Source organism: Petaurus breviceps, unplaced genomic scaffold (genome assembly GCF_028583685.1).
Source record: "Petaurus breviceps papuanus isolate PSGF00001 unplaced genomic scaffold, PetGlider_PUasm1.0 151, whole genome shotgun sequence".
Taxonomy (NCBI): Eukaryota; Metazoa; Chordata; class Mammalia; order Diprotodontia; family Petauridae; genus Petaurus; species Petaurus breviceps.
Genome location: NW_027185712.1, coordinates 18,688,821 through 18,701,098, shown reverse-complemented (window position 1 = coordinate 18,701,098; position 12,278 = coordinate 18,688,821). Strand labels below are relative to the sequence as shown.

Below are 12,278 nucleotides of genomic sequence, written 5' to 3'. Positions count from 1 at the left end.
GCTAAATGACCTACCCAAGCTCTCACAGGCTGTAAAAGCAGAGGAGAGATTTGACTCTCGGGGTAGCCAGGGAGCCTTGTCTGTCAGCGAGAGCCTTAAGGGAGAGAAGCTTGATAGGTAGAAATGAGAGGAATGAGACCTTATTCAGAATGCTTACTCTAGCCATTGTGGGGTCCTTTTGCACTGTTTATAATTCTGTGTGATTGCTCAGCCAAGTAAAAGAAGCCATCTTTAGTGGAAAGGGTTAGCTCTTTTAAAATTGGAAGCTTATGAAAATTTACAGATCTTGGCACATCTGGTAAGGTTAAAAGTTAGTTAAACCAAAAAAGAATAGAATGCATTGTGCAAAAGACTATAAAGGTTTAAGAAGGTTGTGGGTATATAGAGATTCATAAATCAAGTCAGAAGATAGAACAAAGAAGTTAGTATCTTTCAGTCTAGAGGATTAAAAAGGGACTCTTGACGAATGACATGTACACACATGGTCAACATGGGCTTGTTCATCAAATCCTGGATATTAGATATTAGACTCCTGGGGAGCTTTGGAGAGCTTCACACGGATCCAACAAAAGTAAGTGCTTTTGAAGTGGATGGCAAACATCAGCATTCATATCCCAAACTATTTGCATCCTGAATGTTGAACATACTCAGTAATACATATTTAATCAGCATTAGAGTATTCCTTAGTATATTTCTTTTTAGATAGTTATTATTTTTAGTTATTATCAGATCTTTCAGCCACACAACACTGCAGCAAAAGAAAAAAAAAAGTTTGGTATCCTGCTTATCCTGAATATGCACAATTTCAGTTTATCTTTAGCAATACAAAATTTATGAAACCTGTTAGCTAAATCAGAGCCATTTTTTGTCAAAACATTGTAGATGAAGAAACTCACCCAGTGGACTTGAGCTCCCTCTCAAGCAAATTGCTTCCTGGTTTTACTACTTTAGGATTCAAAGATGAAAGAAGAAATAAAGGTAAATATGTAATTAAACATTAAGGTAAATTTAAACAATTTGTGAATTTTCCCCCGAGACTTCGCTTTTTTCCTTCTTTCCTCTCAAGTGTTCATTTGTCATTACATCTGAGTGTGGATTTTAAAATTAATAGGAGAAATGAGGTAAAGGTAATAATTATGTCATTAAACATGAGTAAATCATTTTTATAATATGCAAAGTCAGGGTTACCTATATTTAAGGTAAGTTGATCATTTGCAGTTTAATACTATTATGTATTTGCCTATTTTCCTCCCTTATGTGCCTTCCTCCTTTCTTGAGTTTGAGGAAAAAAATCAAAGGTTTTGTTTATTTATTTATTTATTTTTGCATCATAATTTCCCTCTGACTGGCTGCTGCTGTCTATAGCTGTAGTGCTGATCTTGGAAATTGTGGCTGTGTCTAATGACTTTGTAGGACTTTCAGTATAACAGGTTTATGGTAATGTTTATTCATTTGGGAAAGTTCACTGTGCAAGGGTGTTTTAGGGTGGAAGATAGATTTTTATCGTGGTTAAAAACACACTGCTATTCAAGTTTCAGAATTTGTTTTAAGATTTTTTGCCTGCTTTCTTCATTCAGTTGAGTTCATGGCAGTAGCATATTTAAAGTGTGTTTTTCTGGGTGTTTGGGAGGAGGGATTTTTTGTTTTTTATTTTTGAGATTGGATTGAAATGGGCACAGGTATGTAAAAGCTATGGTGTTCTTTGGTGGTTTTGCTACTAGAAGAAAAATGTGGGGGGGGCGATTTGGGGAGCTTCCCTTTTCAGTATTTTTTGTTTTTCTTTACTTTTCATTTAGCCTTCTACAGTTGCATTGGTGTAGGGAACACCTGGGCAGGAAACTCACTCAACTAATGCAGATCAGTAGCTGTTCTACACAGCCTTCCATAGAAATGAAAAGTAAAAAAATCCCAGCTTTCTCTGTCATGAAAACACACGGCAGATTTAGAATTAGCAGGGACCTTACAAGACATTCAATCCAGTCTCTTCATTTTAAAGATGAGCAAACTAAAGCTCAGAGAGATGATTTGCCCCAGGTCACATAGGTAATGAATAGAAGAGACCTAAGATTGTCTGCTTAATAGGAGGTTCAGTATCTCGTCTGAATATTTCATCTGCAACACTTTAAAGTGACAATACCAATGTCTAAGGGCACAGAAAGTACAATCCTATTGTTTCTCATGTCTCTTCTTTCTTTTCCCATTCCGTTCTCATTGTCATCATCCTATTATGAGTCTTTATCATCTCAGTATCTGGGCTATCACGGTAGTTTCTTAAATAGTCTCCCCATGTGTAATTTCTTCCCACAGCCATCATCATCTTGTACTGCACCTCTCCACAAAATTACCTTAAAACACAGCTCTGGTCATATCATTCACCCTTATAGAACCCTTTAGTAACTTCCTGTTGCTTATCATATTAAGTCCAAATTCCCTAAATTTGGTTCTCTAGACCTGGCTCTCCTGTTCTGACTGTCCCAACTTTTATCTCCTCCTCTTCCCTGGCATTTTCTGCATGCTTCTGCTTAACTGGACTGTTTTCATTCCAAAACATGTCTTGTGCTCTCTCATATTTATTTATTGATTCAAGTTCTTTTTGTCCCAGATTTCCTTCCCTATTTCTGCCTGTTGAAATTCACCAGTCCTTCAAAGCTCAACTTAACTGTATGTTGTAATGGAAAGGGTACTAGACTTAGAGTCAGAGCTGAGTTCCATTTCTGGTTCCAGAATTTTTAATTTGTATCTTTTAATCAGCTCATTTAACTTCTCAGTTTCCTTATCTGTAAAATGAGTATATTATGGGGAAAGCACTATGTAAATATTATGTAAATGTGAGCCTTTCCCATCATCCATGCCAGGTGTGATTCCTCTCTTCTTTGAATTCCAGAACTGTTCCTGTAAATGGGGCCTAGAATCAGAAGGAACCTTAGACATCATACAGTTCACCCAGTATTTTCTACTAAAGTTTTCGAAGCTATACATAATTTCATTTGACCCTCACAATAGCCGTCTGAGATAGGTGGTCATACAGGTGGTATTATCTCCATTTTTCAGATAAAACTGAAACTCTCAGTGGTAAAGTGATTTACCCAAGATCACAGAGTAACTGGGCCAGGATTAAAGAATAGGTCCTCTCCACAGTGCCATCCTCTTTATTTGAACCAATAGATCATCTATTCTGAATCATAATCTTTTTTGAGATTTAGTATTTTAGTCTTTTGTCTCTGTACTAGATTGTGAGTGAGCTCTTTAAGGATTTGGGAAATATTTCTTCCTCATTTTTTTTTTTTGTCTTTAATCCTTGAGCAAATAAATGATCAGTAAATTCTGTTTGAATGAAAGGATGGCTGTGGTTTTACAGTTTTCTTTGAAATTCTGATTAGTCCAAATGACCTTAAATATTGGTTCTTTGTAAACGTATAAGTTTTTGCAGAAAAATTTTGGGAATTATTTATAGTAGGAATTTACAATATATAAACTATCTGAGGGTAACTGTCTGGGTCAAAAGTTCTACAAGTTGATAAAATAAAAGTAAATTTTTTGAAAAGTTCTACAGCTTGCCGAGGAGAGAATTATGTTCTCTGGTGGAGGGACAGAAGCCCCATATTTTTCTTCTCCTGGTCTGCTGTAGTGTGACCATCAAAAAATAATAAAGCTGTACACTTTAAGGGCCAATCCATCTCATTACTTTGAGGTTACACCTAGTAATTTTAATGTACCTTTGAACCCAGGAAATAGAAAAGGGTAAGTAATTGTGTAAAAATATTTGATTATTCAGAAAGAAGGGGAAAAAAACTAATATTACATCTTTTGTTTTTCCTGAACCCCTTTTAGTTACATTTCTTACAAGTTCAGGTACTGCACTTTCAGTGCAAAATAATTCAGTGTTCAGTGACTTGAAATCAGATGAAATGGAACTGTTATATTCAGCCTATGGAGATGAAACTGGTATACAGTGTGCCTTAAGGTGAGTATTTGGTTGGTGGGTCACTAAATATCTAGAGAATTAGAGAACTAAATAATCTAGAGAATCCTACTGAACTGGTATACTTTCTTTTTTTGAAGAAGAAGCACTTTGCTGCCAGTTGGCTTGTTGGGTAGATACAACTGTGGTAACTGGCAGTAATTTCTATAGCTTGATGCCCTGTCACACAAAAGAATTTATATTTGATCCTGGGGAGGAGTCAGGGAGAGAGAGGGATAGAGTAACTTAGACCTCTGTGTAAGCATCATCGTTCTAACAATGTAGAATATGGATAGGTAAAGGGAGACACGTGAGGCCAGCAAAGTAATTTGGAAGCTAGTGCAGTGGTTGAGGGAGAATGTAATGAGAACCTGAACCCAGGTATTGGTTATGTGAGTAGAGAGAAGGGATTGTTTGCAAAAGATAGAGAGGTAAGAAATGACAAGATTTAGCCATGGTTTGGTCCTGTGGGGTGAGTGAGAGGGAGGCTTCGAAAGTGACTGAAGTTGTTGTGCCCTCAGCAGGATAGAAGGATGTTTTGAGGGGGTAGGGAATGGGTGGAAAAGGTTCGGGAGAAGAAAGACAATAAGTTCTGTTTTGAATATGTTGAGTTTAGAGGTGGCTGTGGGAGACATCTAGTGTGAAATGTCTGATTAGTAGTTGGTGATGTGAAATTGGAACTCAGGACAGCTAGTAAGTGGAAGAAGTAACCTGTTTCTCCTCTACCACTCAGAAATACATTTGAAAGCTTAATGAAAAGAAATCATGACCTTAGAAAAGACATCACCTAAACACTAATTTATACCCAGGAGTGGAAAAATATACATAGAAAGAGGCTTAAAAACAAAAGGTTATACAATTGCTACCCAAACATTCTCAACCTTGTTCTTTGTAGCCTACAGGAATTTGTGAAAGACTCTGGGAGTTACAGTAAGAAAATAGTGGATGACCTGCTAGATCAGATCACAGGTGGTGATCATTCCAAAATCATTTACCAACTGAAGCAAGTAAGTCCCAGTTTTCTTATGGGTGTGCTTAGTCTTTGACCCCAGATACTGACATCTCTCTTCTTTAGGGTTGCTATTTTTTCAAATGTAGAATTAATTGTTAAAAGAAGAGCATATTAACCAGTGTTTATGCTGGCTATCATTTTTCTAAGATTATTGAATAACATTTCTTATGCAGTTGACTAATAATAGCTTTGGTTTGTATCATCAATTCCTATTGGATCTCTTTTGAGAAAACAGTAATTGAGTGATGGAAAACATTTGAAGATGATTTTATTTTTTTACTGTAAAGTAAATAGAGTCTTTAGTTAATGAGTTTTTTATAGCTTTGTATGCTTATAATACCAAAAGAGAACAAATATTCAAGGAATTTTATCAGAGACTTTAGATGAAGCCATAGATTATATAGTCATCATATTGCAGATGAAACAGACACAAAAGAGATACTGATAACATTGGATGGCAGTGTAAATATTTTAAAAATGCTGACCAGTCTTTCTTAACCTTTTTTGTCATGGGTTCCTTTGGCAGTTTTGCAAAGCATGGGGACCTCTTCTTAATGTTTTTAAATGCATAAAATAAAATATGATCATTTATAAAGTTGTACTGAAATGGAGTCATCATATAGGTCCATCACATAGGATCATGAATTTCAATGTCAGAAGATCCTAAGCCAGGTTCACAGATTCTAAGGCAAGAACCCCTGCTCAAAATCTCATTTAATCTTGGGAACCTTCTAGAACTTTAGTATATAAAATGTAAGAAATGATCATTTTGCGATCCTCTGCCCTGATCAGACCATACTTAGAACATTATATTCAGTTCTGTACGCTACCAGTTGGGAAGTACATTGACAAACTGAAGTGTGGCTAGAGTAGGATCACTAGGCTACTGAGAGGACTGTGAACTACACTGTGTAAAGATTCATTGAAGGAATTGGGCATGTTTCCCTGGAGAAGAAAAGACTGGGGAAGGAAATAATAATTGTCTGGTTAAGTATTTGAAAAACTACCAGCAGCAAAACAAATTTCAGAGAAGTTGTTTTGGTTTTGACAGAAGGAAGAATTGTTAACAGTAAGAGCTGCCCAAAAATGGTTTAACTGTAAGGAAAAGATGAGCTCTCCTTACTAGAGTTCCCGTCTGTCCCATCCCCCCTGGATTTATTAAATTACTTATTTTTAGTGTTCAACATTCACTTCCATAAGTTTTAAATTTTCTTCCCTTCCCTCCCCAAGACATCTTGCAATCCGATATGGGCTCTACACATACATTCCCACCAAACACACCTTTACATCAGTCATGTTGCACAGAAGAACTACAACAAATGGGAAAAACCATGAGAAAGAAAAAAATCCCAATGAAACAAAAAAAAAAATTAATCTGCTTCTGTCTACATTCAGACTCCATAGAGTTCTTTCTCTGGATGTGGCTGGCATTTTCTATCATGTGTCCTTTGGAATTGTTTTAGGTCCTTGCATTGCTGAGAAGAGTTAAGTCTGTCAAAATCAATCCTCACACACTGTGGCTATGACTGTCTTTCCAGGTTTCTCTGAAGTCCTCCTGCTCATCACTTCTTTTTTTTTTTTTTTTTAAGCAATTGGGGTTAAGTAACTTGCTCATGGTAACACGGCCAGTTATTTCTGGTTGTGGTGCTGAGTATCTGAGCCTGGGATTCGATCTCCAGGTCATCCTGACACTGGAGCCAGTGCTCTTACTCACTGAGCCACCTGGCCGCCCCTGCTCATCACTTCTTACAGCGCAGTAGTATTCCATTACATTCATATACCACAGCTTGTTCAGTCCTTCCCCAGTCGATGGGCATCCCCTCGATTTCCAGTTCTTGGCCACCACAAAAAGAGCTCCTATCAATATTTTTGTACATATGGGTCTTTTTCCTATTTTTATCATCTCTTTGGGATACAGCCCCAGAAGTGGTATTGCTGGGTCAAAGGGTATGCACATTTTTATAGCCCTTTGGGCCTAGTTCCAGATTGCGCTCCACTTTGCTAGAGGTTTTAAATGGAAACTGAGTTTAGTTAGAAAAGTTTTAGAGGGGATGCCTGCTCAAGTCTAGCCCAACATCTTCATTGTAGAGAAGAAGGGACAGGCTAGAAATGTTAAGTGACTTCCTGCATCTCAGGCGGAGCACTTACGCACCTCTTCCAATTCTAATACTTTATTGTTCTGTACAGATAATGGAATGATCACACAATTTATTTTTTAACTTTTGAAACACTTTTAGTCACAGTGAAGTTACTGGGCCTGTGCCAATCTTTTTCATAGGAAATGGAACTTTTATCCTTTCTAAAATTACTTTTGTGTTGTCTGATATTTTTGATGTTTTTCATAAAACTTTAATGCCTCCATGGTCTTGTTCATCATTGTGGATACCCCCATCACCAATACAAATCACTACCATTCTCATCTCTCTATATTCTCCACAGAGAGCCCACCACTGAAAGCCTCTCTCAGCTTCTTTTAAAACTTTGGGAATATTTGTGTAGAGCAGACAGACCTGCATGACATACAGCCCATGGACCACTTGTACTCTGCCACAGTGGCCTGTGGCTGGTATGTTGTACAGGCCTGTTTTATATCCTTTACATTTTTCACAGGCCGCCTGAAATCCTTTCATGGCCTTCATGTGGCACGTAGCCATGAGCAGTCCATGGGCCTAATGTTGTACAGGCCTGGTGTAGAGTATGAATTGACTTTTATCCTGTAGTCTCCCAGTATAACTGAATGCACCTGGGATCACCTCCCTCGAAGTGTTGTGAGGATCAAATGGGGGATATTTGTAAAAGGGTTTATCATGTAAAAGGGTACAGTATAGGTGCTATATACATGTTTATTTACTCCCCATCCCCCCCCATCTCCCTCTTTTTCTAGTCAAATGTTGTTGATATCTCTTACTTACATTATATCCATCTCTCTATTCTCTTCGACTTGCCAGCCATTTTTATTCTTTTGTGATTTTGTTGTTGTTGCATGGTCTACAGCCACGTAGCAAATGTGGTCTGCTATAGAAAGTCGCTTATAGGAGGTGGAATCAAGATGGTAGAATGAGAGCATTTTTGCCCAGATCACGTAACACACCTCCTCCCTAAAAATCTAGACAATATGCCATACTAAATTCTAATCATAAATACTAAGAAGTCAAAATGAGTCATTTTTCTAGCCCAGAACAGCATTAGGAAGATAGAGAAATCTGAGGGCATTGGAGCAGGACTGACCGGGAATACAGCAGCATCAATGGTAAGCATTCTAATATACAGGGATGGGTAAGGAAGCCGAGATTGAACATTAGGACTATAAGCACCAAAGCAGAAAGATCTCTGGGGACTTCTGACACAGTGGAACAGGAAAGGGGGCCAACTGGCAGCTCTTGTCACCCATTACCCAGTTGTAGATCCCAGTTCCAGGGTAGAGACGAACAGTCACAAGCAACAGAAATGCCAGTTATGTCTAGAGTGAGGAACAAGTTCCAGAAACTTTGCTGTATGGTTCTAAACCTAAGAGCATAGGGGATACTCAATTCTAACCATTAACCCTGCACACAAGCCTGCAGAGGAATAACCAGGACAGGAAAACAGTGACCAGTGTCTTTCATTGTCATTCACTCTGAACCGGCAGAACTTCTCAAGAGGCTAACAGTGACTGAATTCAGCAGCAGTCTATTGAAACTGAACCATACACAATCCAACAGGCCCAAGCCTGGGTCAGGAACTTAACAGAGATTATACCAGGAAAGTAGTGAACAAACTCCCCAGTTCACATCACCTTGTAAGAAAGTTGCAGTCCCCCAGACTAAACTATGAAAATGGCCAAAGGACATAAAAAGATAGAAGCTCAGACTCTACATTGAAGTGAACCAAAGCCAAATTCTAATATAAAGTCCAAAGTAAAGAAGTAGACTGGAAGAATGGGCAAATTTAAAAAGAACCCAACTATAAGGAGCTGTTATAGTGATAAGACATCTATAAGCCAAGCATCAAAGACAAATGCAGAATGGACATAAGTCCAATGAGAAATCTCAGAAGATTTGAAGAAATAGAATTTTTTTTAGAAGAACAAAAAATGATTTTAAGCTGTGGAGCCAAGATGGTAGAGTACAGGTTGCAGCCCAGCCAAGCACTTCTAATGTTCCCCTCCAGACAAGTTTAAAATAATGCCTTAAATCGAGTGCTGGAGCAGCAGAACCAGCAAAAGGTCAGGATGAGACATTTTTCCAACTCAAGACAACTGAGGAGGTCAGCAGGAAAGATCTGTGACACTTGGGTGGGAACCAGCCCAGAGCACATGCAATGACCATGCTAGCTGTGGGCCTTGGAGGTGGTTGTGAGCTCTCAGCCCAGAGATGGCAAGAGGGTTGGACAACTGGATAGAAAGAGATCATAAGGGATCCTTTTCTGGCACTGGATGAAGGACTTGGCATTGTTCGGAAACTCTGTTACCTCGTGGAATATTAAAACCAAATCCAGAGCTCCCAGGTTAAAGAGAAAATATTACGAACAGCCATAAAGAAGCAATTCAGATATCTTGGAGCCACAGTTAGGATCACACAAGATTTAGCAGCTTCCACATTAAAGGAGCAGAGGACAAAGGAGCTAGAATTCCAGCCAAGAATAACCTAACCAGCAAAACTGAATATAATTCAAGGGAAAACAATTGGATAATGAAATAGAATAATTTTCAGGCATTCCTAATGAAGAGACTAAAGCTGACTAGAAAATTTGGTGTTCAAACATGAGACTAAAGAGAAGTATTAAAAGGAACACAATAAAGAGAAATCATGAAGGACTCAATAAAGTTAAACTTCGTTCTTGAAGGGAAAATGGTAAATGTAACTCCCTGAAGAGTTTTATTACTTATCATTAAAGTTAGGAGGTTACATAGACAAAGGGCATGGATGTGAGTTGTTTATGTTGGAATGGTCTCAAAAACAAGGAGAGTTGAAAAAGGGGGAGATGCAGTGGGAGAAATGGAAAATAGAGGAAGAATAGGGGAAATTGTCTCACATAAAAGAGGCAAGCAAGGAAGCGCTTTTATGGTGAAAGGGGAAATGGGAATGGTAGGCAATATTTGAACCTCACTCTCAATCTGAATGGGTTTAAAGACGGAAGAATCACACATACACATGCACCCATACTCATATACACACACTTATACTCTCACACTTGGGTATAGAAATCTGCTTATGCTGCAGGGAAATAGAAGAGAAAGGGTATTGTGGGGATCAAAGGGTATGCACATTTTATAGCCCTTTGGACATAGTTCCAAATTGCTCTCCAGAACCATTGGATGAGTTCACAGATTTCACCAATCACTAAACATTTATTAACTACTTACTATGTACTAGGCACTGTGTTATATGATACAGATAAGAAAAAGAAAGACCTTCAGACCCTCCCTTCAAAGAGTTTACAGTCTAATGAAAGAAGACAAGGCACAAGTTACAAAATAAAGCTGAAAAGTGGGGAGAGGGGATGTGTGGGGTGTCATGGTCCATGAAGTTGAAACCAAGTAGTGCTGCTGATGAAAAATAGGAGAAAATGGAGAATTGATGGACATAGAGTACAGAGGGAAACGTTTTTTCTTTCTTTTTCCTGATTTGGGAGGTAGAGGGCAGGGAATATGACTAAGGTTGCAATTTGTTTTTTTATGACTATACATATGTATTTGGGAGATTTTGCAAAAGTAAAATTGATAGGCCTTTGCAACATATTGGATATTGGGGGAGGGGGCAATGTGTGAGAGAGAGAAAGGAATCCAGGATTATTCCTAGGTTGTGAATTTGAGGGACTGGAAGGATAATGGTGCCTCGTAGAATAATAGGGAGGGAGGATTTAGGGAGAAAGATAGTGAGTTCTATTGTGGACCTGTTTAATTTAAGATGTCTTAATGGGCATCCAGTTTGATATGTCTGAAAGGCAGTTGGAGGTAAGAAATTGGAAGGCAACAGAGAATTTTGGGCTGGATAAATCAATTTGAGGATTGTCAGCAGAGGGATGATAATTAAATCCATGAGAGCTAATGAGATCACCAGTGAAGTAATACAGAGGGAGAAGAGAAGAGGACCCATGACAGAACCCTGAGGGGCATCTACAATTGACGGCATGATCTGGAGGAGGTTTCATTAAAGGAAATAGAGAAGGAGCAGTCGGATAGGAAGGAGGAAAGCCAGGAGAGAGTGGTGTCCTGAAAACCTAGAGAAAAGAAACCATCAAGGAGGAGAAAGTGATCAGTAGTGGCAGAGACTGCAGAGAGATCAAGGAGAAGGAGGATTAAGAAAAGACCATTGGATGTGGCGACTAAGATCATTAGAAACTTTGGAGAGAGCAGTTTGGTAGAATGATAAAGTGAGAAACTGGATTGTAAGGGCTTAAGAAAAGAGTGAGGACATAAAGTAGAAGTTCCTATGGTAGATGGCCTATCTATATTTGGCTCCTTTTGGGTCTCTTACTTGTTAATCCTAAATTGTGCTTTCTAGTCATTTTCATCCGCTTTTCCTGTTTACATCAAGGTAGAGAATGATTTAATTTTAAGGATCTTGTTAAGTCCTCATATAATTTCTACTTCATCTTATCTGCAGCAGATGTTAATTCATACATTGCAATTATCTTTGTGGTAGTCAGGCAGCTTGCTCTCATAATTACTGCAAAGATGATTAAGCATACTATGAAATGGTGGTTCTTACTGCCTTTTGGCATTGAGTAAAACCATGTCCAAATCCCTTATTTGCTCTTTAAGAGGGATCTGTAAGTCACATTTTCTAGTTCATTTATAACCTCTCCCCACCAAATGCCAACATGGTATATGTCAGTTTCTCCAACATTGTGTCATTTAGTTACTAAGACAAAGATCATATGTTGAATATCAATGTTTATATTAATTTTATAAAAGGTCTTGGAATTATTTAAGTACAGAAGTCTGAAGGCTATCTTGTGATTCAGGGGTTACCATGGCCAAAAAAAAAAATCATCATCTATTTGTCAACCTTCTAATGAACAAGCCTTTTCTGCACTTGGCTAGGACAATCCTTGCATAGAAAAGTGTTTCACTGTACATACTAACAAAGAAATTAGAAAATTAAAATGCATTCCTTAAGTAGACAGTTTTTAATCATGTGCAGCAGTGTTAAACATCATAGGAAATTCATAATATTTAATTTATAATTATATATATATATAATTATAATTCATAATATTTAATAACATTTTAAAGAAAATAATAGATAAAATGTAATTCTAAGAGGATGTGAATGTATTGCTGACAATGTTGGATACTCTGTTCATTACCTCTAACTCATT

At 37.9% G+C, this 12,278-nt stretch overlaps 1 protein-coding gene across 12 annotated transcripts in view; it reads left to right on the top strand.

Moving 5' to 3' along the window:
* BRD9 (bromodomain containing 9) overlaps window positions 1-12,278 on the top strand; it is a 45,314-nt gene that overhangs the window by 16,900 nt on the left and 16,136 nt on the right. For all 12 annotated transcript variants that reach the window (XM_069076305.1, XM_069076273.1, XM_069076236.1 and 9 more), the window contains 3 exons: window positions 883-978; window positions 3,832-3,964; window positions 4,857-4,968. In XM_069076305.1, coding sequence (XP_068932406.1) covers window positions 883-978; window positions 3,832-3,964; window positions 4,857-4,968 — 341 coding nt within the window. The remainder of the gene's footprint in view (window positions 1-882; window positions 979-3,831; window positions 3,965-4,856; window positions 4,969-12,278) is intronic.